This window comes from Bufo gargarizans, chromosome 4 (genome assembly GCF_014858855.1).
Source record: "Bufo gargarizans isolate SCDJY-AF-19 chromosome 4, ASM1485885v1, whole genome shotgun sequence".
NCBI classification, from domain to species: Eukaryota; Metazoa; Chordata; class Amphibia; order Anura; family Bufonidae; genus Bufo; species Bufo gargarizans.
Window position 1 is genome coordinate 95,944,218 of NC_058083.1, and position 27,221 is coordinate 95,971,438.

General features: G+C 42.2%; 1 protein-coding gene across 11 annotated transcripts in view; it reads right to left on the bottom strand.

Moving 5' to 3' along the window:
* The window catches only part of LOC122936250 (saxiphilin-like), a 189,568-nt gene that overhangs the window by 39,009 nt on the left and 123,338 nt on the right, over positions 1–27,221 (bottom strand). For all 11 annotated transcript variants that reach the window (XM_044292366.1, XM_044292361.1, XM_044292365.1 and 8 more), the window contains 10 exons: positions 18,922–19,113; positions 17,437–17,572; positions 16,609–16,664; positions 15,211–15,374; positions 9,457–9,604; positions 9,204–9,352; positions 9,002–9,098; positions 6,560–6,601; positions 5,461–5,625; positions 3,050–3,200 (listed from right to left, as the gene is read on the bottom strand). In XM_044292366.1, coding sequence (XP_044148301.1) covers positions 3,050–3,200; positions 5,461–5,625; positions 6,560–6,601; positions 9,002–9,098; positions 9,204–9,352; positions 9,457–9,604; positions 15,211–15,374; positions 16,609–16,664; positions 17,437–17,572; positions 18,922–19,113 — 1,300 coding nt within the window. The remainder of the gene's footprint in view (positions 1–3,049; positions 3,201–5,460; positions 5,626–6,559; positions 6,602–9,001; positions 9,099–9,203; positions 9,353–9,456; positions 9,605–15,210; positions 15,375–16,608; positions 16,665–17,436; positions 17,573–18,921; positions 19,114–27,221) is intronic.

The following is a 27,221-nucleotide window of genomic DNA, read 5'->3' on the forward strand; positions in this document are numbered from 1 at the left end:
GCGGGGACTCGATCGTTGTCATGGCAGCCCCAAGCCATTCCGAGGCTTGGGGCCTGTTAACTATGGAAGCCTAAGAGGCCCAGTCCCCAGGCTGGGTCTCCTAGGCAACTGTTAGTGTCTTACAGTGTAAGACACTAACAGTTCAATACAGCACAATACAGATGTATTGTGCTGTATTGATACAAGGATCAAACCCTGTAATGTTGAAGTCCCATAGTGGGACAAAAAATAAAGTGAAAAAAAAGTTAATAAAATTTAAGTTTTACAAAAAAATTTAAAGTTTCAAGTAAAAAAAAACAAAATCGTCATTTTCCCCAAAAAAACTTAAAAAAAATTGTAAAAAAAAAAGGAAAAGACATATAGACATATTAGGTATCGTTGCGTCCACATCGACCAGCTCTATAAACATATCACATGACTTAACCCCTCAGATGAACACCGTAAAAAATACATAACAAAAACTGTGTTAAATAAAGTCACCTTACATCACAAAAAGTACAACAGCAAGCTATCAAAAAGGCGTACGCCCATCAAAATAGTACCAATCTAACCGTCACCTCATCCTGCAAAAATTTAGCCCCTACTTGAGACAATAGCCCAAAAAATAAAAAAAACTATGTCTTAGAATACGGAGACACTAAAACATAATTTTTTTGTTTTAAAAAAGCTGTTATTGTGTGAAACTTACATAAATAAAAAAAAGTATACATATTAGGTATCACCGCGTCCATATCGACCGGATCTATACAAATATTACATGACCTAACCCCTCAGGTGAACACCGTAAAAAATAAAAAGTAAAAACTGTGCTAAATAAACCATTTTTCGTCACCTTACATCACAAAAAGTGTAATACCAAGCGATCAAAAAGTCATATGCACCCCAAAATAGCGCCAATCAAACCGTCATCTCATCCCGCAAAAAATGAGACCCTACCTAAGATAATCGCCCAAAAATGAATGTTGAATGTTGTAAATAACAAAAAAAACTGTGCCAAAAAAGCTATTTCTTGTTACCTTGCCTCACAAAAAGTGTAATATAGAGCAACCAACAATCATATGTACCATAAACTAGTACCAATAAAACTTCCACCCTATCCCGTAGTTTCTAAAATGGGGTCACTTTTTTGGAGTTTCTACTCTAGGGGTGCATCAGGGGGGCTTCAAATGGGACATGATGTAAAAAAATGTATAATCTGTAGTCTAGTATAATCTGCCTTCCAAAAACCGTATGGCATTCCATTCCTTCTGCGCCCTGCCGTGTGCCTGTACAGTGGTTTACGACCACATATGGGGTGTTTCTGTAAACTACAGAATCAGGGCCATAAATATTGTGTTTTGTTTGGCTGTTAACCCTTGCTTTGTTACTGGAAAAAATGGATTAAAATGGAAAATTTGCCAAAAAATTTATATTCTGAAATTTCATCTCTATTTGCCAATAACTCTTGTGGAACACCTAAAGGGTTAACGACGTTTGTAAAATCAGTTTTGAATACCTTGAGGGGTGTAGTTTCTTAGATGGGGTGACTTTTATGGAGTTTCTACTCTAGGGGTGCATCAGGGGGGCTTCAAATGGGACATGGTGTCCAAAAAAACAGTCTAGCAAAATCTGCCTTCCAAAAACCGTATGGCATTCCTTTTCTGCGCCCTGACGTGTGCCAGTACAGCAGTTTACAACCACATATGGGGTGTTTATGTAAACTACAGAATCAGGGCCATAAATAATACATTTTGTTTGGCTGTTAACCCTTACTTTTTAACTGGAAAAAAAATATTAAAATGGAAAATCTGCCAAATACAGTGAAATTTTGAAATTGTATCTCTATTTTCCATTAATTCTTGTGAAACACCTAAAGGGTTAACAACGTTTTTTGAATACCTTGAGGGGTGTAGTTTCTAGAATGGGGTCATTTTTGGGTGGTTTCTATCATGTAAGCTTCACAAAGTGACTTCAGACCTGAACTGGTCCTTAAAAAGTTGGTTTTTGAAAATTTCTGAGAAATTTCAAGATTTACTTCTAAACTTCTAAGCCTTGTAACATCCGCAAAAAATAAAATCTCATTTCCAAAATCATCCAAACATAAAGTAGACATATGGGGAATGTAAAGTAATAACTATTTTTGTAGGTATTACTATGTATTATAGAAGTAGAGAAATTGAAACTTAAAAATGTGCTAATTTTTCCAAATTCTTGGTAAATTTGGTATTTGTTTATAAATAAAAATGATTTTTTTTACTCCATTTTACCAGTGTCATGAAGTACATTATGTGATGAAAAAACAATCTCAGAATGGCCTGGATAAGTCAAAGCGTTTTAAAGTTACCACATAAAGTGACACTGGTCAGATTTGCAAAAAATGGCTTGGTCCTTAAGGTGAAAATGAGCCCGGTCCTTAAGGGGTTAAAGTTTGTGGGCTTGGAAAAAGTGTGGATAAAATGGAGAGGGGAGGACCTTATTACAAAAATCTGCCAAAAAAAAGGTTGAATGGATTTACTGTTTGGGTATATTACAGGTTTAATGTAGAGTTTTATATTAAGACCTGTCTTAAGGGATAACTGATACAATGTAAAAAATTTTGGAAGTTACATGTAGTAGGAAGAATGCGTCTTTTTCTATGAACGTGAATGCTGTTCGATACGCAGGAGTGCGATTTACGCACTGTATGCGTGAGAGGTAAAGGTTTTTCTGGCGGCTATATATAATATATATAACAGAAAAGGCGGCTCTCCACTGGTTTTCTGGAAACAAGTGCTCTTGCTCAATTATGACTCACCCTCGTCACTTGTAGATAATTAGAAAATAAAGTATTAATGAGCAGGCACTCTATTTATGGGTACATGGAGGACAATTTATTAAATGTTTAAAAATATTTATAGACACAAACAATCACAATGCTCATATAAAAAAATTATTATATATAAATAAATATAGAAATAATTTTAGCAGCAATAGCAATATGGCAGTGGTTAATATCAATGCTGCTCAATCAACCTTCAACAGACAATAATGTAACAAGAACAGAAGAGTTGGTACAGTCTCACTATTTTACCTGATGGCCCCTGCACTGCCGAAATAAGCCTCTTTGTCACTTGGGGAGCATTTTGTTTGTGCTTTGGTGTTTTGTGGATCCCCAATACACAGTTTGCAGAGATTGGAATCAATGGCTGATCCAGGAGCACAGCTCTGACTGAAGTAGGACCCTGTTCGGTACAGATTAAAAAAAATTAAACATATTAATTTATTTTCAGATCAGGTTTCCAGCCGTCTAAAAATGAGTGACTTGTTTATGTTATAGGGACTGGCCAGGGTTCAGATTGAAAAAATTGCCTTGTGCTTGATTTTCTTTGTACCTTGTGGAGCTTGAACAGGTTACAGTGGTTATAGTCATAATGTGTTCATATTAGTATCTGAACTATAGACTTATGTGACTTTCATCTACGGTTTATACATTTACAAAATAAAATAAAGTAAAGTTGCAAGAAAACTTAAGTGAACTCTTTGACACTGTGTGGATTCTTGCATTAATTACTAATAAAATAATTACCAACATTTTTCTTACATTGGGGGCATTTAAGTTCCACCCCCTCCAGCCCCAAACTACACACAAACATCTGCTTCTGGATTTGGCAGGGGTGTTTGTTAAAATGTGGGGCAATCTGAGCAAATTTGGGACTGCTAGTGCAGTACCCCAAAGCAGGGGGTATCTGCAAATGTTTTGTCATGTTATGCATTGTATCCAGCATAACTATGTATGAATGACACAGACAGGGTTAACAATCTTGGCTCAGCCCTTGTAGGAGGTCAGGTGTGGGCTGTCCCCACCCCTTACCGTAGGAGAGTCTAGACTGGAGTTTGAAGGGAGACAAAGCTGAGACTTGTGCTCTGTCTTCTTAGTCCCAAAAGGCTACAGAGCCTCACCAATCTCTGCATCATCTACATAAGGACAGAAGAAAAAAAATCTAGGAGGTCATCTAGGATGTCATTTATTAAGACTGGCGTTTTAGACGCCAGTCATAATAACCCCTAAAGCTGGCGGTGGATTCGCCAGAGTTATGAAGAGGCGAAGGCCTCTATATAAATTTCGGAGGATCCACCGCTGCTTCTAAACGTATGATAGCTTCCTCACTGTCTTACATTTTCTACGCTTAAAGGGCTTCTGTCATCCCCCTAAAGTCATCTTTCATTTTTGGGCGACTTAAAATCCTTATACTGTGATTTTTCACTATATAGTGCTCTTACCCTTTTTCGTTCAGTAGTTTCTTCAAAAACCGCACTTTTATAATATGTAAATTACCTCTCTACCAGAAAGTAGGGCGGTTGCTTGCTGGTAGCAGCTGCATCCTCCTTTCAAAAAAACGCCCCCTCCTCCTGTTGATTGACAGGGCCAGCGAGCACTCTCGTCCCCTGGCTGGCCCTGTCTGCGTTCTAAATCTCGCGCCTGCGCCGTACCGGTCTTCAGTCGGCACAGGCGCATTGAGAGGAGGACACTCGCTTGGCCGCTCCTTCCTCAGTGCGCCTGTGCCGATGACATCACATCTACATCCGGCGCAGGCGCACTGAGGAAGGAGCGGCCGAGCGAGCGTCTTCCTCTCAGTGCGCCTGCGCCGACTGAAGACCGGTACGGCGCAGGCTCGAGATTTAGAACGCAGACAGGGCCAGCCAGAGGAGGAGAGCGCTCGCTGGCTCTGTCAATCAACAGGAGGAGGGGGCGTTTATTTGAAAGGAGGATGTGGCGGCTACCAGCAAGTAACCGCCCTACTTGCTGGTAGCGAGGTAATTTACATATTATAAAAGTGCGGTTTTTGAAGAAACTACTGAACGAAAAAGGGTATGAGCACTATATAGTGAAAAATCGCAGTATAAGGATTTTAAGTCGCCCAAAAATTAAAAATGACTTTAGGGGGGGTGACAGAAGCCCTTTAAACCAGCTTTACTTGGTGCCACTTCTTTTTATTGTCCACACATCTTCCAGGATATCTAAGTTGCAGGACACATTTTAGCCCTTATATATGGAGCTATTAAGATGTAGTCAAGTTTCCACAGGTAGTATGCCTGATAAAGGCATTGTCTAATAAAAAAATAAGGTATGACGTAACTACTGCAGCTAAGTACACAAATCCTAGTATGGGGAACCGAAAAGGTGGCTCTGGACCTAATAGGTGAGTAATACTGCTTGGATTTTTTTTTTCTTGAAACCAGCAAGCCTCCCTTTAAGGCGATATATTGTGCATATTGGGGGAGATGTATCAAAACCTGTGCAGAGGAATAGTGGAGTAGCCTCCCACGACAACCAATAAGGTTCTCGTTAATCTTCTGAAAAGTCTTTAAAAAAAGAGAGCTATGGGCAAATACTACACTTTTCTTTTGCACACTTTTGATAAATCTCCTGCATTGCATTATTATTGAATATTACTGAATATGTAGGAAATGTATGAACGGATATTTCTGTATTCTACTCACCCATGTCACAATTGTTAGTCTGCTTACTAATTAGGCTCAGGGGTATGACCCATCCAGCCATGTGACCAACACCAGTGTGACAGGACTTTTTGCCTTTAAGATTGTTCCATGTGATGCCTTTGTCGCTCTTCTTTACTAAGGCTACGGCCCTGGGTGTACCAAAATCTAGACCACACAAAACATACAGTGAATAAAGGGCACCTACCAAATAACCCAGACAGTTCCTTCATCATCATCCTTCATCATTCCTGCCTCATTTACAGTTTGCAGACCACTAATACACCTCAATGATCCCCTAACATAATACAACCACATTACAAGGAGACTAGTCCTTTCTAACATGATCATATAAATGTCCAGTTGGTTGATTCCTCCAAGACTTCTCAGCATAGGCATCAAAACAGATTACACATAGACGAATCTCACACTGTAGTCTTCTTAAATAGTATGTGCTGAAACTACCAGTATATAGTGCTCGTATTTTCTCCTAAGTCATGATAAGTCAGATGTGACTGTAGTCCATCATGTCAAAGTCACAGTGGACCATGAAGCTGAGAGATAGGGGGTTTGAGTTCTTATGCTGGAGAGCTGGTGATCAGCAGGCGTGAGACAATAAAAAAAGTATTATTTAACATGTAAGGCTATAAGCTAAGGTAAGAAAAGAAAATCACTGCTGATCAACAACTCTTGTATGCAAGTGCCCTGCAAACAACTACTCATATATCAGCTTCCCTTAACTTATGACTAAAACATGGGATATTGGTAGCCTATAGAAGTCTACGGAAAGGGTAGGAAGAGAAGTGATGGAGATAGCTAAAATATAAAAAAATGCATTATTTCTATATTGTTCATCTAGTTCAACATATTGGTTTCTATTCTTTGAAATGATATATAGTATAAGAATGACTATGTTATGTAGATCTGTAATTCAGAACTAGTGAATATGTTTAGCACCTATTCATTGTAAATGGAGCAAAAACAACAGAATTGTCTTGAAGTCTACAAATAATTTTATGTTTTAAGCTTTAATGGCCCTGTGTCATTCATATCCGGAACTGTAGTTATTCACTACAGCTTGTGTCTTTTTATTAATGTTTACCTGTATATATGTCTCCAAGCGTCTTGCATGGAGCTAAGTCATCTACCAAAAAAAGAGACATAATATATTATAAACCTAAAATTACCAAGTAAGAAATTAGTGCCTGCCAACCTATGGATATTTTATGACAATATTGTATACAATTATCTACATTTCAGTTTATTTGGTTGTTCCATAAAATTGGTTGTCTGTTTTTTTAACTACCGTAGTTTTAACTTCCCAGCTGTTTCTGTAACACCCATAGAAGTGAATGGAGTAAGCTATTCATATGTACAGCCACTGCTCCATTCTTTGCTCAGATGTGGCCACCTCATAGAGAATGCTGCAAAAAATGAAACCCAAAAGCCAACCCAAAACATTGTGCAACTTATTTTTTTTAACCCCCCCCCCCCAAAAAAATATATTGTTTAAATACATTATATATCACAAAAGGATGCTATTACAAAATACAACTCGTCTTGCAAAAAAAGTCCTCCTGCAACTATATGTTGTGGCCTCTGCTGACTCGTATGTCACTGATGCCAGTGATTGGTTGCAGTGGTCAAATTCTGTATACCTCTTTGTCACGGCTGCAGCCTTGTACATATAAAAAGTGTGAAGGATTATAGCTGCGATGCTAGAAACAGCAGGAGTGCAACAGGAGAGGCTGAAATGTTATTTTATGACATTAACTGGCTTTTGTGAAGTTTCTAGTTCATAAAAAAAAATATTTAACCCCCTCCCACTTAGTGATATACATCACTGAGCAAAATTAGTTAATGCTGAGTGCTAGTGTTCAGCGAAGCATCGGAAGCGGAATTTGGTTGAAAGATTAGGAAAACTTTGATTCTAAAAGAATCCGAATTTCCTTGTGCTTCATGGTAACAAATACATTTTTCCTAAAATTGCGGCTGCAAGTGTTAGAAAGAGAAAGTAAGAAGCCTGGGAATGTGAGACCACCCATAATGGCGTGCAGCCAGCCAATCCACAGGTAGCCATCCCCCTGTAATGTCACAACTGGGCAGAGCCATATAAAACCCTTATCCCGCGCAGTCGCCGACATTTTCCTGCGAGCTGAGCATAGGGATAGATGTGGCAAGACATTCATGCACTAGGGACAATGTTGCCGCTAACAGAGAGTGTAAGACAATATTAGAGAGGGAGAGTGCAAGGAGAGTGTAGTGGACTGCTGAACTACAGACTCTGCTGCAATTTATCACCATGTATGTAACTGTGCAGTGCACTAAGAGTCATAAGATAATTTACTCTGTTAGCTGTAGAGTTACTGTGTCATCAGTATTACAGTCAGGTATAATTTATCACCATGTACATAAGTGTGCAGTGCACCAATATTCATAGTTAATCCCTTCTGACTTTATGTTGTGCCATTACTCGTATATCTCTACTAGAAGTTTATGAATAAATTACCAGCTGTTTGCGGTAAAGGTACAGATGGGTGTTACCAGTTGGGGATGTATTCCTGCACAGTCTGACACCAGCAGCACTGATTGGGTAGTCAGACACACCCACCACTGTTAACATCCAGCAGTACCTTTACTGCAGACTGCTGGCAATTTATTGGTAAATGCTTAGCAGGAATAATACTGGAATGGTCAGGGGTGCACCTAGCCTTTCTGCTGCCTGAGCCTAAAATTGAAACGAGCCTCCCTTCCCATGCCAAATTCTCAAACAAACCCCTTCCCTCTTAACATTACATACAGCACTACAAAACATACAGGATAATACAGCGCCCCATATATCTTACATCCAGATAGTGCCCCCTTCAATAATTATTGGCACTCAGTGCCCTAAAAAAATAATTACTCGAAGAAAATAGTGCCACTGACAATAATAGTGTAAGCATAATGTGCCCCAAAAATAGTTGTGCTAAGCTGATACTGTGCCAGGGTGCCCCCCCCTTCCATAATAGACCAGCTGTTTGTTGACACTGAGTCTGACGCAAAGTCAGTCTATATGTAAAAGAACAGATTAAGAATGAATGGCACAGCAGTGGAACAAGATGCACATGGTGATTACACAGAGCCTGCACCTTCCCTGCAGTCTCCCTGGGCTCTCCCTATAGTGTCTGAAAACTCTCCCTATGATCTCCCTACACTGTCCCTGCACTGTCCCTATCCAAGTTTCTACAATTAAAGCTTTGTTAAACTCTGTCCCTATGCTCAGTTCACTTTAAAATGGCGGAGAGTGGGCGGGAATAGGATTTTTATAGCGATGTGACATAACAGGGGATGACTATCTGCTGATTGGCTGGCTGCATGGCATCATGGATCATATCTCCTTCCCAGGCTTCTTACTTTATAACACGCGTACCTGCCATTTTAGGAAAAAATCTATTTGTTACAACGAAGCAAGAGGAAATTCGTGTTTGTTGCCAATCAAAGTTTTTCTGAAACTCAGAGCGAATTCAATTTGTTTCACTTCGATTCGCTCAACACTAGTTACCTTTATTGTGGTACTCATCAATTGCTGGAACCAGTCCACATTTCAGTGCTGTATACATGTGTTCTGCACTCAGAGTTACTGCATCAGCTTCATGTTTCTGAAAAAAAAAAAAGTTACTAATGTCCACAGCCCTTATGAGCTCTGCCTATCTTCTCTGAGCCAGCCCAGATAATGCTTATACATGCTGGTAAAGATTACTTACCAGAATTTTCTCAATGCACTGCTGTACAGAAGATGGCTCTGTGCATTTAATAGCACCACCACTTACTGAGGACCAGTCATCACATTTGGTCTTTTCTTTCTTGTTTTGGGTGCACCAGCGCACTTCGTTCTTGGATGGAAGAGGTGCTCCTAATGAAAAAATTACATTTTCATTATAAGAATATTAAATCATTCACATTCAAGCTTCTTGAATGTAGGCAATAACAGGCTTTATCCAGAAAATTGTCCCCTACCGTGCAGTGTTTTCATGGCATCAAACAATTCTGGTCCCAAAAACAGAAAAGTGTTCATTGCTGATGGAAGAGCAATCAAATTTTTTGTAGTGTGTTCAAATATCAAATCTTTTCCATGAGTGGAGCTGAATAGTTTGCAACCTTTTTTCTGAGATTAGATAAAAACACAAAGACAGCTGAAAATAATATAAACCACCACTAACTAAAGCTAACAACTAAATACAAAACTTGAAGGGCTGGTCTTGGACCTTATTCCGGATGAAGGTTCCTGCACTTAGTTACTGTAGTCAGTACAGGAATACTAACATCTTGTGATGTGTTGCATTCCTAAGTCTCCTGATATCTATATGTAGTACCCCTATATGTACAGTTGCAAGTAAAAGTATGTGAACCCTTTGGAATGAAATGGATATCTGCACAAATTGGTCATAAAATGTGATCTGATCTTCATCTAAGTCACAACAATAGACAATCACAGTCTGATTAAACTAATAACACACAGATAATTAAATGTTACCATGTTTTTTATTGAACACATTCACAGTGCAGGTGGAAAAAGTATGTGAATCCCTAGACTAATGACATCTCCAATAGATAATTGGGGTGAGGTGTCAGCCAACTGGAGTCCAATCAATTAGATGAGATTGGAGGTGTTGGTTACAGCTGCCCTGCCCTATAAAAAACACACACCAGTTCTGGGTTTGCTTTTCACAAGAAGCATTGCCTGATTTGAATGATGCCTCGCACAAAAGAGCTCTCAGAAGACCTATGATTAAGAATTGACTTGCATAAAGCTGGAAAGGGTTATAAAAGTATCTCCAAAAGTCTTGCTGTTCATCAGTCCAGGGTAAGACAAATTGTCTATTAATAGAGAAAGTTCTGCACTGCTGCTACTCTCCCTAGGAGTGGCCGTCCTGTAAAGATGACTGCAAGAGCACAGTGCAGACTGTTCAATGAGGTGAAGAAGAATCCTATAGTGTCAGCTAAAGACTTACAAAAGTCTCTGGCATAAGTTAACATCCCTGTTAGCGAATCTACGATACGTAAAACACTAAACAAGAATGGATTTCATGGGAGGATACCACAGAGGAAGCCACTGCTGTAAAAAAAAAACATTGCTGCACATTTACAGTTTGCACAAGAGCACCTGGATGTTCCACAGCAGTACTGGCAAAATATTCCGTGGACAGATGAAACCAAAGTTGAGTTGTTTGGAAGAAACACACAACACTATGTGTGGAAAAAAAGAGGCACAGCACACCAACATAAAAACCTCATCCCAACTGTGAAGTATGGTGGTGGGGGCATCATGGTTTGGGGCTGCTTTGCTGCGCCAGGGCCTGGACAGATTGCTATCATTGAAGGAAAAATGAATTCCCAAGTTTATTAAGACATTTTTCAGGAGAACTTAATGCCATCTGTCCACCAGCTGAAGCTCAACAGAAGATGGATTTTGCAACAGGACAACGACCCAAAGCATAGAAGTAAATAAACAACAGAATGGCTTAAACAGAAGAAAATATGCCTTCTGGAGTGGCCCAGTCAGAGTCCTGACCTCAACTCGATTGAGATGCTGTGGCATGACCTCAAGAAAGCGATTCACACCAGACATCCCAAGAATATTGCTGAACTGAAACAGTTCTGTAAAGAGGAATGGTCAAGAATTACTCCTGACCATTGTGCACATCTGATCTGCAACTACAGGAAACGTTTGGTTGAAGTTATTGCTGCCAAAAGAGGTTCAACCAGTTATTAAATCCAAGGGTTCACATACTTTTTCCACCTGCACTGTGAATGTTTACATGGTGTGTTTAATAAAAAAAATGGTAACATTTAATTCTTTGTGTGTTATTAGTTTAAGCAGACTGTGATTGTCTATTGTTGTGACTTAGATGAAGATCAGATCACATTTGCAACTGTATATAAAATTATGTTATATAATGTTATGTATTGTATATTGTATTGTTATGGCCGTATCTACCAAAGGAATGGATGGCAAAGGTTGGCAAGGAACAGGGCTAACCACCCTGTTCCTCCTCTCTTGGTAGGAGTGGGCTGGTCCTGCTTCCTGCCAGGAGGGGGAATTCAAGAGAGACTTCAGACTGGAGAGGAAGCACACGTCTGTATCACTATCGGCGTGCCGATCAGATACGTGACGCAAAGGGAGGGAAAAGGGAAGGCCCTGTCCAAGGGAGAGGGACAGGTGGTGACCCCTAACTAACCTTGAGGCTGGCACCTGACTGCCCTGACGTCCCTAGACGGGTTTCTCACCCGTATGCCGATCACGTGCCTAAACCCTGGCTTTCCCTAAGAAGAGCCCTAAGTAGTGAATAGGGCGGTGGGGACACTAGTCCTCACCACTAACACTAAAGGAAAACACCAAGGAGAGGATAGACAATACAGACAAAACACATAATCCCAGGTGGGCGACAGCGGACAACAAAAGCCCAACAGGGATCCAGAGGGTAACGCTCTGGAACGACAATCAGGAATCACAGCTACACAGCTCCAGTGGGTCAGTATAGAAGTCCATGCAGGAAGCTATATATCTGGCAACCAGAGAAGTGGGAGGGAGAATATAAAGAGGTTGGGAGTGCCGGACAAGAAACAGGTGAGGAGAAGAAGCTACGGATACCTGAGTGAGACAAAAAGGATTGCAAGGCAAACACAGAAAGCTATCATTAAGAAACAGCGCGATCTTTAGACATAGTGTATAAACAGAGTCAGACGTGGCTCTTGACACCTTTGTGACAGTATTTTCTCCAAAGAGAACTATAGCTAGTGACTGTCTCAAGTAAATCTTTGGGAAGACAGCAGATTGAGCAGCCAGAAATAGCACTAAATACACTGCAATGAGGTGAGGGAGTACGGGTAAGACACCTATCACACAAAACACTACAAGGCCAGTGCAATATAAGAGCTAAACTGCAGCCATCCAAACTACCTCCATATCCTTACTGGTGCCAGTGAGAAATGCACTTCAAATCAACTGCTAATGAATGTATTTGAAATTGGTGGCCCCATTGTAGAGAAATCTGCACTTTATTGCATATGCTAATTATGTCTTCGGAAGAGCAGTGCCTTTCCTACTTAACTAGTCTCCCATCCCCTTGAGTGAAAGAAGCAGATATCCTTACTGTATCCTTACTGTATAATACAGCTAACACCTACAGGTATGGCTACTAAACCTGTGGCATCACCATATTGTAACCATAATGGCACTGAGTAGAGATGAGCAAAGTTTTGAAAAATTTGTCAGCTTCTCTGAAGTTTGTCAAGTAATATGAGTCATTAAAAATTAATTTGTCACTAATTGCTATGAATCAGGTGTACCCAGGCCAATCTGCCTAAAGGTAACAGTCGCCTGCTATACTGACGGACAGTAACTCTACAGCTAACAGAAGGGATTAACTATGAATATTGGTGCACTGCACACTTATGTACACGGCGATAAATTATACCTGACTGTCATACTGATGACACAGTACTTCCTTTTTCTGATTTAGCTTGTATGGGTAACTTACGGTGGTTTAGGTATTTCCAGGTACGTTCAGCACTATCTAGTGTAAAAGAAGCCTCTTTGTTGGAGATAGACACTTCTTCACATTCAAATGTTTTGACAGGGATGTTAGGCTAGAAGGGCAAGATTTCCCAATTCTATAAATTATTAGGTCACTATTTAACAAGGTCGCTTCCCCAGGTCAGAAGGCTTGGGGAATTGACTGTCCAAGGGTTACGTCACAGGAATGTTGAAATATATATGCATCTTTAAGATTAGTATCACATAATGCGAATCACATTCTGGTACAGTTCAATATTTTACATAGAGAGTATATCACGCCGAGCTGGCTTAATAAATGTGGATTAAGAGAATCTTCGAAGTGTGCACGGTGCGATGAACAGCAGGCAGATTTTTTACACATGCTCTGGTTATGTCCGGATCTCAAAGCTTACTGGGATTCAATTCTGAATTTTGTCACCCAAAAATTAAGGTTAGTAATTCCGTTTGCACCCGAATGTTGGATATTGAGTGTCTTAACCAGGGTAAACTACAATAAGGATAAAAAGATTCTTTTGATTAGAATTATTTAGTTTAGTTTCTTGCCAGACTGTTGATTGTTCGAGTTTGGATCTCACAAAATATTCCTAAGCTCAATGAATGGTTGCACTTGGTTAATAAAGTTAAGAGATATGAGAAGGTTTTATATAAACAAAGAAATTCTGAGGGTAAATGGTCCAAGATATGGGGAGGTTGGAAGTGATAGTTTGTTTCTATGACTCTCCCCCCCTTCCCCCACTTTCCGAGTATTGACTGTTTGTTTATAAATTTTTTCTCTTTGAGACGTACCGCAAGAGAGGGTGGGTAGGTTTGGGTTGGTTAGGATGGGTAGGGAATAAAAAAAATAAAAAAAAGGAAAATGAAGAATAAGAATTATGGTGTCTTTGATTTAGGCCTCATGCACACGACTGTTGTTGTGTTCCGTGTCCGTTGTTCCATTTTCCGTGATTTTCTGCGGACCCATTGACTTTCAATGGGTCTGTTGAAAACTCAGATAATGCACCGTTTGTCATCCGTGTCCGTGATCCGTGTTTTCAGTCCGTCAAAAAAATAGGACCTGTCCTATTTATTTCACGGACAACGGTGAAAAAACACGGAGGCACACAAGATTGTCATCCGCGTCCGTGATCCGTGTCCGTATTTTTCCTATCTTTTTCAAGGCAAACTTGACTTCGATTTTTTTTCACTTTTCTGGTCTGGTGATCCTCCAAAAATCAAGGAAGACACACGGAAGAAAAAACAAACACGGATCACGGAACAACGGAACCCCGTTTTGCGGACCGTGAAAAAATACTGTCGTGTGCATGAGGTCTAAATATGTATTTGTTTTGGTTTTCGTGTTTCCTAAATAAAAATGTTAAAAAAGTTAAATAAAATAATTATGTATGTGTAATAATAAGGGTTACGGAGGTTGTACTAACATCTGATGTGTGAGCCCAACAGCCCCACCAGCGAAGAGGACACAAGTGATTTAAATAATGCTGGGGGTATAGACATGGTAAAAAACACTTAGGGCAAAGATTATGCATTATATTACTCATCATGCTAGACTTGCGTGGAAGCGTATGACTCAGGGATTTAAAGAACACTAAACAGAGAATCCTTTTGTCCGGGGTGGTCCAGAATTGTACTCTTTCATGTTTTTCTGATCATGGAGTAAACTGAATTTCTGATACTTACGACAATGTATTACAGTAATTTAGTAACATAGTACATAAAGCCGAAAAAAGACATTTGTCCATCCAGTTCGGATGTCATCCTGCAAGTTTATCCAGAGGAAGGCAAAAAACCCCTGTGAGGTAGAAGCCAATTTTCCTCACTTTAGGGGAATAAAAATTCCTTCCCGACTCCAATCAGGCAATCAGAATAAATCCCTGGATCAACGACCCCTCTCTAGTAGCTATAGCCTGTAATATTATTACACTCCAGAAATACATCCAGGCCCCTCTTGAATTCCTTTAGTGAACTCACCATCACCACCTCCCCAGGCAGAGAGTTCCATAGTCTCACTGCTCTTACCGTAAAGAATCCTCTTCTATGTTTGTGTACAAACCTTCTTTCCTTCCAGACGCAGAGGATTTTCCCTCGTCACATGGCAATTATTCAGCATAAAACTCACCTGCTGCCTGCCCATTACATACAACTGCATTTATGGTCATACCAACTATTTTGTATAATGTTAGGATATTAAATACCTGAGCTTCAAGAAGATACTCAATGATATCCTTACTCTTGTCTCCAGTGCTTTTTGTCACCACAGCATGTCTGGGGACTTTTCCAAAGTGACAATGTTTATGTTCACTTAGCGGACTCCTAGTATTGTCTGGGCACAGAAGTTCAAAATTGTCCAAGTCTTGCCCTAAAAAACAATACATGGAAATGATACAGTAAAAATATATATACTATTAGGCTATGTCCCTCTGGCACACCTTGATGGTGCCAGTCAGATGGGCACTGACAGTATAATATACTGTACTTTATAAGCAGATCACCTGTTAAAGTTGCTTTGTGGGACTAGTAAATGGTAAAAAAAAAAAAAAGTTATTCAATAGCAAAAAAACTGCACGTAAAAAAATCCACATTTCCACTAAAAAAAAAGCTTTTCAATGGAAAAAATTGCAAAAATAAAATCTCCTCCACATATTTTGTATCACAGTGTTTGCGACTACCCACAATACATGGGGAGTGTCACATCTGGCACACCCAAATTCTTCCATGAACCCTTGGCCGCCGACATAGGTTATAGGTACACATGCCCTGTGATACATTAAGATGGAGTCCCTCTTTCTTTTTTGCTTCTGTGCAGGTTTGATTTCATGGGGTTAGGGCTCATGCACATGAACATGTGCCAGCTGTGCCCATATTGTGGCCGGCAAACAGTAAGTCTGCAATTTACGGGCACCGGCCATGTGCACACCGTATCACGGATGCAGACCCATTCATTTGAATGGGTCTGCAATCCGGAAGATGCGTTGCGGTGCAGAACGGAGGTACAGATTGGAAGCCCACAGATACACTACGGAGTGCTTCCCTAGGTTTTCTGACCATGCTTCCGGCCACAAAAAAGTGAATGGGTCCGCGTCTGCATAGCACAGGCAGGGTGGGTACATATTTGTGTGCATGAACACTTAAACAATGGAGATAAGAGGTCTTACTGATCTTTCCTGTTACAGAGGGGTTATAAAAGGGCAGTGGTGGCGAACCTATGGCACGGGTGCCAGAGCCGCTACTCTGAGCCCTCTTAGTGGGCACCTGCACCCTGGAAAAAGTCTATGGTGTACCAATATGCCTTAGACATTTCCTGCCATTCATCAGCGCAGGGCGCACCATGAACAGCACAGTCACCACACTGAATGTAGGAAGGCTATTATAGCTAAGTGATAAAGAACATGGAAGATATACTATACTGGACTGTAGTGTTCAGGGTAAGTTGCCGTGTTGGCAGTTTGTGATAAATAAGTTGGTTGCAGTTTGGGCACTCGGTCTATAAAAGGCTGATGGACAATATTAGAAACGATGAGGAGGGATGCTAAGCTGTTTTTTTTCCATCAGGCTAACTCAACAAGTGAACAGTTTAGATCGGATTCCATTACCTGATAAAGCGGTGTGTTCCACAAAAGCCACGTCTCCTTTATCATCTCTCAAACACCTGACCAAAGAAAAAAGTTTATGGAGCCATAAAACTGTAATAATTCTATACAAACCTGCTGCAAACAGCACTGTTATAAGGAATACATGAAATAGAGAATGCCAGCGAAAGACTCACTTATAGGCACAGCAGGTCTACAGGCAGTCTTCAGGTGTAAATTGTATAGTTATATTTCAATTAGCTGACCACAGTATTGTTGTTGAGATGAGAGGAGCAACCAGGCCAAAGTAAGGGAGGGCCGCAGAGAATCCCGGATGTTGTAAGGAGTGAACTGCCATGTTCTGCCTTATTTTGTATGAGCAGGTCATACATAACTTAAAGGGGTTGTCCGTGGTTTATTTATTTTTTTAAGCCCCAAACCAGCAGAAAGTTTGATGGGAGCTATACTTTCCTGCTGTCTACCACTCGGTTCTGGCTCCTTGGGTTCTGGGCTGTCCTCACTGCACTTCCAGTTCTGCACAGATGGGTTTACATGCACTGCTACAGCCAATGACTGACCTCAACAGTGACATATCCCCAATCAGCATGCAACCAGTGGCACATCAAGGCTGGGTCACATGCTTTTTGGAACCCAAGGGAAGCAGGGAACAAGTAAATAAAGACCACTTCACAGGTCATGTTTCTTGGGGGAGTGAATCATTTTTTTTTTTTTTTGTGGAAACCCGTTTTAGGTGTGGCTTACTTGTTAAGTTAAGTCTAAAATGCTATCTGTGCCTGCAGAGTCCAAAAATATAAATCTGTCACTGGCTTCTACTATAATACTCCAACTCACCTAAGTGCTCCTTCATCCCCATAGTATGGTTCTCCAGGACTGCGCTTACACTTCTCTTCTTTTCCTGCACACTGCTTACACAAGTTTTCCTCTTTGGCTCCTGGGGCACAGCTGACTGAGAAGAACTCTGAAGCGGCTATGGTGGAAATGGAGTGTCATCAAATATCACCAGCAAACATAGAAGCGCAGTATGTCATGTATTACCTAATTATGACCACCCAGTAAAGATCTTCCTGCACTCTAGAAAATCATTCTACGTTAAGGTATTTTCCAATAGCATATAGAAACTTTAGGAACATCAATTCTCTTGTATTAAAAATAAGAACCTTCGTCTTAGGACCTAATAGTGCACAGCACCTTATAAGGCCTCTTTCACACTACAGTTTTTTGCTTTCCGTATACGGTCCGTTTTTTGCGTTCCGTATACGGTCCGTATACGGAACCATTCATTTCAATGGTTCCGCAAAAAAACGGAATGTGTTCCGTATGCATTCCGTTTCCGTATTTCCGTTTTTCCGTTCCGTTGAAAAGATAGAACATGTCCTATATTTGGCTGAGAATCACAGTCCGTGGCTCCATTCAAGTCAATGGGGCCGCAAAAAAAACGGAACACATACGGAAATGCATCCGTATGTCTTCCGTATCCGTTCCGTTTTTTGCGGAACCATCAATTGAAAATGTTATGCCCAGCCCAATTTTTAATATGAAATTACTGTATACTGTATTTGCCATACGGAAAAACGGAACGGAACAACGGAACGGAAACGGAACCACAACGGAAGCAAAAAACGGAACAACGGATCCGTGAAAAACGGAACGCAAAACACTGAATGCAACATACTGTAGTGTGAAAGAGGCCTTATAGTGCATAGCAATACTTTTATTGGGAATTAAAGCAACATGGTGGGAGATCTCCTCACGACAAAGATCTGTGGATTCGATCAAAGTAATTGTGGGAATTTGGCTTATGTTGCTAGTATTAGTCTTATTAAAGTATAGTCAGTTCTAGATGAGGCTTAAGGAATCATTATGGAACCTAAGGCTCCGTGTACCTAACAATGCAACGTACATAAACCTGTCTGCTGGAAATTGAGATCCATATGATGCCCTGTGAGGCACCATATTTTCACTACATAAATGGAGATATGGCAGGAGCCTATGGATTGACATATAGCCAAAATATGGCCATAACTTCCATGGGTTGTCTCTACTGATCCCTACAGGTCCACAAAACTGACCACAATACATGTCTAGTCTAGTGGCCACATTAAAATACATGGACAATTATGTCATTGGTTGGCAGTCTGAGTCCACCAGAACAAAAGCTGGTCATTGCTAGAAGGAATCCTGAATTTAAGACCCCCACTGTGACATCCATTTTTTGGTTGAGATCCTCCCTTTAAACATACTTAAGGTACAACGATGGCGTTTAACTTTGTGGTTGCTGCTTCATATTTATTTTGTTGTAAGTGTACTCGGTGGTACCTTTTTCAAAAGATTTTTCTTCAGGTTTCTCCCACAATAGTAAGTTCTTCTTATAGAGTTTGTACAAAGGAGCGATCCAACTGGCTGTCTTTCCCACCGCAGAATGACAAGATCTCTTGCCCTTTAGTTGGTTGAACTGTAATGTACTGGATTTCTTCACCACAGCTACTGCATAATGGCATGTCACAGGATCTGAAACATTACATACATGTATAAGATGGTAATAAACATTCCTTTTGCTTTATGCTTATTTTTTTTATTTAATTCAAACTAGAAAAGGGAGCTAGTCTATCACTATGCTTATTTTCTGCAACACATCAAGGGTTAACACCCCCCCCCCCCAAAAATCATAATCTATTACCCTGTATCTGGAGTTTACAGAAACACCCCATGCGTGCTCAAAAACTGATGTGTGGGCGCACAGCATGTTTCAGAGTGGAAGGAGCACCATATGGCTTTTGGAGAGCGGATTTAGCTGGAATGGAAATTGGGAGCTATGTTGCATATGAAGACACCCTGAGGTGGCCCTACAGTAGATATCCCCAAAAAGTTACCCCATTCCAGAAACTACACCCCTCAAGGAATATTTCAAGGTGTGTAGTGAGCACTTTGACCCATCGGGCGTTTCACAGGATTAGGAAACGCTTGGCTGTGCAAATGAAAAATTCACATTTTTTCCAAACAAAGTTGCTTTACACCCACATTTCTTACTTCCACAAGGGGAAACATGACAAAATGCACCCCACATTTGTTCCCCATTTTCCCCCGAATACACCAACACCCTATATGTGCTCAAAAAATGATGTATGGATGCAGGGCAGGGTTCAAAATGGAAGTAGCGCCATAGGGCTTTTGGAGGACAGATTTTGCAGAATTGGCTTATTTTTTGGGGGGGATGTTAGAAGGCTTAGAAGTTTAGAAGCAAGTCTTAACATTTTTAAGAACATTTCCAAACCCTAATTTTTTCATGAACATTTCTGGGGCTTACATATTAGAAACCACCCATAAATCACCCCATTTTAGAAACTACGCCCCTCAAGCTATTCAATGCGGATTTTTACAAACTTTGTTCAAGGGGTTGTCCGAGTTATTTTTATGTTCTTTCTATGTTCCTAATTAGGCAAAAGTAACAGCTTTCCAATTCACTCACTTTATCTCCGGTGGCTGGTTTCTCAGATTTCACTGAGGGTCACATGACCTGTGATGTCAGCTTCTCTCTCTGCTCTGATATTGTTCATTTACAAGCCTGTAAACGAGATGTCACTGTGCTGGCCACGCCCCCCTTCACTGCCCTCTGCGCTCTCTCCTAGGATTCTTAACCCCCTTTAGCTGCACACACTGGGTATCTGCAGCAGGCAGTGACAATTCTGGGCACAGGAGCTGAAGGACTAGAGAGAGCATTGCACAAGAAGGTAGGGGGAAGATCCTGTGTGTATTAGCAGTGTGATTATACAGCTGGGACTTGTAGTCCTACACATACAACATGCTGCTGATTCTCCCAGCAGGCAGACATGTCACTCAGGACAGCACTTGTATTCACTCCCTCAGCAGTGTCATTATACAGCTGGCCCTTGTAGTCCTACAAGTACAACATGCTGCAGAGTCTCCCAGGGCAGTACTTGTATTCACTCTCTTAGCAGAACAGGGGGAGGGGCAGAGATTGTTTTTATTGCAGGTAAATAAAGGGCCAGAAAAGAACCAGGGAAATGAGGAAAGAGATATTTAGTTTTTGTATAAAACTTGCTTAGCTAAGTTATATATTGCTGCCCATCAGATTTTCTGTGCTATATATTTTTTTTTCATAACTCGGACAACCCCTTTAACCCTTTAGGTGCCCCACGATAAATAAATGAAAATGGGAATGAAATTTAAAAATTTCACTTTTTTTTCAGATTTTCAATTTTAATCTATTTTTTCTGCAACACATCAAGGGTTAACAGCCCCCCAAAAAAACTGTATAAATAAAAAAACTCTCTAAATAATCTATTACCCTGTATCTGGAGTTTACAGAAACACCCCATGTGTGCTCAAAAACTGATGTGTGGGCGCACAGCATGTTTCAGAGTGGAAGGAGCACCATATGGCTTTTGGAGAGCGGATTTAGCTGGAATGGTAATTGGGAGCTATGTCGCATGTGAAGACACCCTGACGTGGCCCTATAGTAGAAATCCCCAAAAAGTTACCCCATTCCGGAAACTACACCCCTCAAGGAATATTTCAAGGTGTGTAGTGAGCACTTTGACCCATCGGGCGTTTCACAGAATTAGGAAACGCTTGGCTGTGCAAATGAAAATTGAAACAAAGTTGCTTTACACCCACATTTTTTACTTTCACAAGTGGAAACAGGACAAAATGCACCCCACATTCTGTTCCTCATTTCCCCCTGAATACGCCAACACCCCATATGTGCTAAAAAAAATGATGTATGGGCGCATTCCAGGGCTCTAGAGTCAAACAGATAAATATGGATTTTGCTGACCTGAATTGGCAGAAATGTATTTTAGGTGCCATGTCGCATTAAATAAATTCCTGGGGTCCCCAGAAATGAAAAACCCCAACCCCATGTCAGAAATATCACCCCTATACGAACATTTTAAGTGGTGGAAAGGGTACTTTGCAGCAAACAGGTGTCTGACAGAATGCAGAAATACTGGTGAAAAAATTTCAACGCACATATTTGTGAAAAAATTAATAAAATTACTAGCAGACCCCAATTTTTCACTTTCACATGAGGTTAAAGGAGAAAATGCACCCCAGGTTGTGTTCCATCTTTTTTCCCAATTCAGGTAACACCTCTTATGTATTGGCGCACAGCAGGCCTCTACAGGCAAAGTGCAAAATATGTTTTTTGCAGGCCTGAATTGGTAGGCATGGATTTTAGCTGCCATGTCGCATTAAATACATTTCCTGAGGTCCCCAGAAATGAAAAACCCCAAGAAGCGACCACATTTCGGAAAGAGCACCCCCGTACGAACATTTAAGTCATGGAAAGGGTACTTTTCAGCAAACAGGTGTCTCACAGAAGGCATAAATACTAGAGAAAGGATTTCAAAGTACTCATTTGTAAAAATGAAAAATTACTAGCAGACCCCAATTTTTCACTTTCACAAGTGGTTAAAGGAGAAATTGCACCTCACTATATGTTCTACATTTTCTCCACATTTTGCAAACACCCTATGTGTGCTTGCAGCCTGCTGTTAGGGGGTGCACAGCAGGACTCTAGAGGCAAAGTGCAAAATATGGTTTTTGCAGGTCTGAATAAACAGACATGGATTTTAGGTGTCATGTCGCATTTAAAAAATTCCTAAACGTCTCCAGAAATAAATAAAAAACAAGAAGTGACCCCTGTTTGGAAAGTGCACCCCCGTACAAACATTTTAAGGGGTGGAAAGGGCATGGTTGTCTCACAGAAAAAAATAAGTTGTGGTTGTTGGAAAGTGAATATGCAAGCAAGGTGGAATAAATCAGAAATATAAAGTAGAAATATTTCAGGGAGCCTAAAGGATGAAATTAAATTAATACTCCATGAATGTGTGGTAGAATCTGAAACAATCCTACGTGAACAGGCCAGGTTTTTCAGGGCAGGTTTCACAGTGGTATATTGTGTCTTTCCTTATTGCCATTTTGGAACACCCCTGCGTCTTTTTTGGGTCCTTCCCTTCCTTGTTCTCTGGGGGACATGAGCTAGAAAATGTTGCCCTGGTACAACACGGGTTTGAAAAATTAGGGCCTTGATTACCACCTCTTGGAACTGAAGTAAAGTTCCTCTGTGGCCTGCAGAATGAAATAGCATGTATGCATTGCACATTGCCATCTGTACAATGTGCACGGCCAGCTTTTTGTACCACACTTTTGTTTTTCGTGTAGCACTGTAGGGCTTTATAAGTTCATCTAAAAGATCCACCACTCCCATGTGCCTGTTGTAGTCCAGGATGCAAACTGGTTTGGGGGTAGTGGTTGTGGTACCACTTAGAGGGGCAGGGGAGCTGGCGTTAGTGTGAATGTTGGTCAGTACAAGGATGTCCCTCTTGTCTTTGTACTTAACCACCACCATGTTATCATGGAGGAGAGCCCTACTTTCACCCTTTCTCAGTGGTTGCCCTACCAGGGATCTAGGGAGGCCTCTCAAATTTTTGTGTACTGTGCCGCATTCCACAGTACCCCTGGCAGTTAGGGACCTGAATAGGGGTATGCTGGTATAATAGTTATCCACATAGAGGTGGTAACCCTTATCCAGCAGTGGGTGCAGTAACTCCCACACAATCTTCCCACTAACTCCTAGGATGGAGGGCGGCATTCTGGGGGTTGACAGGGCGCTGTGGATGACACAGTTAAGGTAGCGGAGTGCTGTGGAGGTCACAGTTCACGGGGAGGTAGGATAGGGACTTAAAAACCCCACCCCCAGGTCCCGTTAAACCACACACCCTGATTTAGTTAGGCCACGCCGCTCCCACTCCACAGCCGACAGAGATTGAAAAATGAAGGTAAAAATCAACTTCTGTCAGCTGCAGAGGTGGGAGGGAGGGTGACTTTCTCCCTGCAGCTCATGCTCAGACCCACAGTGAGCTTTTCAAAAGGACATCCCTGTGCCAGACTGAGGACATGGAGTCTGAAAGCCAGACTGTCCTGCCTAAAACCGAAGCTCTGGCCACCCTAGGGGCAGGCTGTTGTGGAAATCACAGTTAAGGGGATGGTCCGCAATGGAGATCAGTGGTAAGGGGCAGATTGCTGTAGAGGCCACTGTTAAGGGGGTGGGGTGTTGTGGAAATCATTGTTAAGGAAATGGAATAATGTGGAGGTCACTAATAAAGGGGCGGATGCTGTAAAGGTCACTGTTAAAGGGGTGGGTTGCTGTGGAGGTCACTGTTAAGAGTAAAGGATGCTGTGGAGGTCTCTGTTAAGGGGGAAGGGAACAGTGGAGGTCACAGTTAAGGGGACGGTCCGCTATGTAGGTCAGTGTTAAGGGGCAGGGTGCTGTAGAGATTGCTGTTAAGGGGGTGGGTGTTGTGGAGGTCAAATTGTAAGGGAAAGGAGCTCTGTGGAGGTCACTGTTAAGGGGGCGGGTTATTGTGTAAATCACTGTTAAAGAGACGGGGTAATGTGGAAGTCACTAATAAAGGGGTGGCTGCTGTGGGGGTAATTGTTAAAGGGGAGGGCGCTGTGGATGTTACTGTTAAGGGGGCGGGCACTGTGGAGGTCACTGTTAAGGGAGGAGGGGACTGTGGAGGCCACTTTTAAAGGGGCGGCGGGGTACTGAGAGGTCACTGTTAAGGGAGTGGGGTATTGTGGCGATTGCTGTGGAGTTCTCTGTTAAGGGGGCCAGGAATGGTGGCGGTCACAGTTAAGGGGACGGTAACCTATTGTCAGTGTTAAGGGGCAGGTGCTGTAGAGGTTACTGTTAAGGGGGCAGGCCCCTGTGGAGATCACTGTCAAGGGGGTGAGGTTCTGTGGAATTCACTGTTAAAGGGGTTGGTTGCTGTGAAGGTCAAAGTTAAGAGGCTGGGCTGCTGTGAACGTCCCATTTTAAGGAAACGCGGCACTGTGGGGGGGGGGGCAGTGTTAACGGGTGGGGGCTGTGGAGGTCACTGTTAAGGGGGCGGAATACTGTAGATGTCACTGTTATAGTGGATAATGTCGATATATTTTAACGACACACACAAACATTAAATTAAATAGATGAAATATACCCGTGCAATGCCGGGTCCTTCAGATAGTAGGAAATAATCAAGATTTTGTACCTACCCCAGAGGCTGAACAAAGCATCACAAAACATGGGTTACTATTTGCTATTGCATTGCTATTATGTTCTCTATGCAGAAGAGGTACATAATTATTCCTCGTTCAGCCAAGGAAATGCTAAAAATGTGATTTAAATAATAGGTACCAGGAATTTCTTCACTATTTTCATGAACACACTAAAAGTGCTCAGTGCTACCATGACACTGCTGGGCGTGAATCCACCCTTTCCCTTACGTCCTACCAGCAGCACAGATGGGGTTAACTACCCCCTGTGGACTGGTAGGACCGGCAGAATTTTAATGAGCCCAAGAACCAATAACAAAGCTTTACATCCATACAAAAGGAGGGAACACCCCCCAGCCCACTGTGTTCTTTTCTGTCCTCCGGACAGGTGGACTGGCGGTTCCCCTCCGTTTTTTGGGGGGAAGTGTTTTTTTGTGTTTTGCGGTTTCTTTCTGCCTACTTTGGTATTTTTTTTCTCTTAGACCCCCTTTACTTAGTTTCGGGGCTTCTCCTTCCTTACCTCCCCTCTTCTCTGTCCGGCGGCACGTCTCCGATGGGCGCCGCCATCACTGGAAGTGACGTCGGCCCCTTCCCAGCATCACTTCTGGTTCGGCTGACGCCACTTCCGGTTTTCGGCTTTGGCCGAGTATATTCCTTTTTTCGGCCAGATTTTTTTGAGGCGATAGATGCTCTGTCTGTATTCTGGCTACGCTAGGGGAGGGGGAGTAGTTTAGCCTAGTTTATCAAATTATAATAGGCTTATTCTGTCTCAGAGTTAGGATCTAGTTTATACCTTCCTAGGGGCGGAGCTCCGCCTATTTAAAGCTCCTTTTCTCTCTCAATCGTCCTCTGGCAGCACACGCCTTCTAAGCTAGCTCCCAGAGCCCATTAGTAGCTGGTACTTCTTCTATTGTTCGCATTGCAGTTTTTTTCTGCTGCTCTACTTCGGTGGGCCTCTGCAATGCCCTTTCTCCTGATGGTTTTCAAATTGTCAGAGATATTAATTCTTTTTTCTTTGCAGCGATGGCTTCACCTAAGGTCCCGGAGACCTGTAAATCGGTCTCAAAGAGGAAGCATCTGGCCTGCTTTGACTGCAGTACGCTGCTGGATGGCAATTGTCCCTTTTCGAGGTGCGAGGCTTGCCGTAGATCCCAGTCGGCCACGGAACCCACCATGCAAGAAATGTACCAGTGGGTCAAGGGATATGTGGATGAATCCATGAAAGGCGTGGTTAACCTGCTGGACGAGAGGCTTCCTGCCGCTACTCAAGCTCTCATGGATACCTCCGCGCCTGTGGAAAGACCCGCCGCAATTTCTTTGGTCTTCTCCTCTTCTGATGAAGAGGAGTTAACATCATGCTTTTATCCACCAGAGAAAACTCTGAAATTGCTAAAGTCCATCAGGTCGGGGGACCATGATGTTGACACCGGGGAGTCCTCCGATCCCGCTGGTCGGGCACAGCGTGTCTTCAAGGTGGATGAGACCCTTCTTTCCGTTATGCGGATGGAATGGAAAAAACCTGAGAAAGGTCCAGTCCTGACTAAGAAATTCAGGACCATGTTTCCCATGGCAAACTCCTTGGTGGAATCGTAGGGTGCCATTCCCAAGGTGGACATGGCTATCGCCAAACTGTCCAGACGCACTCTGGTGCTAGCAGACGATGGGTCTAGTCTGCAAGACCCCCTTGATAGAAGGGCAGAGTGCACGTTAAGAAGAGGCTACTCGGCCGCTGCAGCCTCTGCTTCAACCGCTATCGCGCCTACGGAAGTTTCTTCCTTCCTCCGTTCCTGCCTAAATCAAATCCAGACGGATGTGGACCAGAGGGTGTCCCGGGACGACATCCTGGCCGCATTTAAGACTATCAATCTGGTGACGGACTTTCTGTGCAACACGGCACAGTTACAGCTAAAATTGGCAGCTAAGTCCATGGCCCTGGTCTATGCAGTCCGCAGGCCCTTATGGCTCAAACCATGGGTCGCGGATAACGCATCAAAATATAATTTGTGCGGTCTCCTCTTTGAGCCTGACCGCTTGTTCGGGGAAAAGTCTTCCCCAGCAGCCCTTTCAGGGATGGGGCAGACAAGAGCGCGGCGGTAAATCCGACCAACAAGCACAAAATAGATTGTGTAGAGACTGGGGGGCGCAACGAAAATTCACGAAGCGCCCTCGCAGAGGAGCTAAGGAGGCTAAGCCCTCCTGACTATGGGCCTCTCACAGGCTCTTGGTTAACCCCCGCTACTCCTGCCATCCTTCCAGAAGATTTTCCTATTCCTTATCCCCTGGTGCCTGTCGGGGGGCGTCTTGCCCAGTTCAAGGATGTCTGGGCTCAGGAGAAACCGGACCCTTGGGTCCTAGAGGTTATTTCAGAGGGTTACTTAATAAACCTCAAGTCGCCTCCTCCAGACAGATTTGTCATCAACCAGCGCCTACCGCCCGCCAGGGAGGCGATTCTGGAGGCTTATATCCAGGACTATATCCTCAAGGGCGCACTGAAGGAGGTTCCGGCAGGAGAGCGGGGCTTAGGGATCTATTCTCCGGTTTTTCTAGTTCCCAAGAAA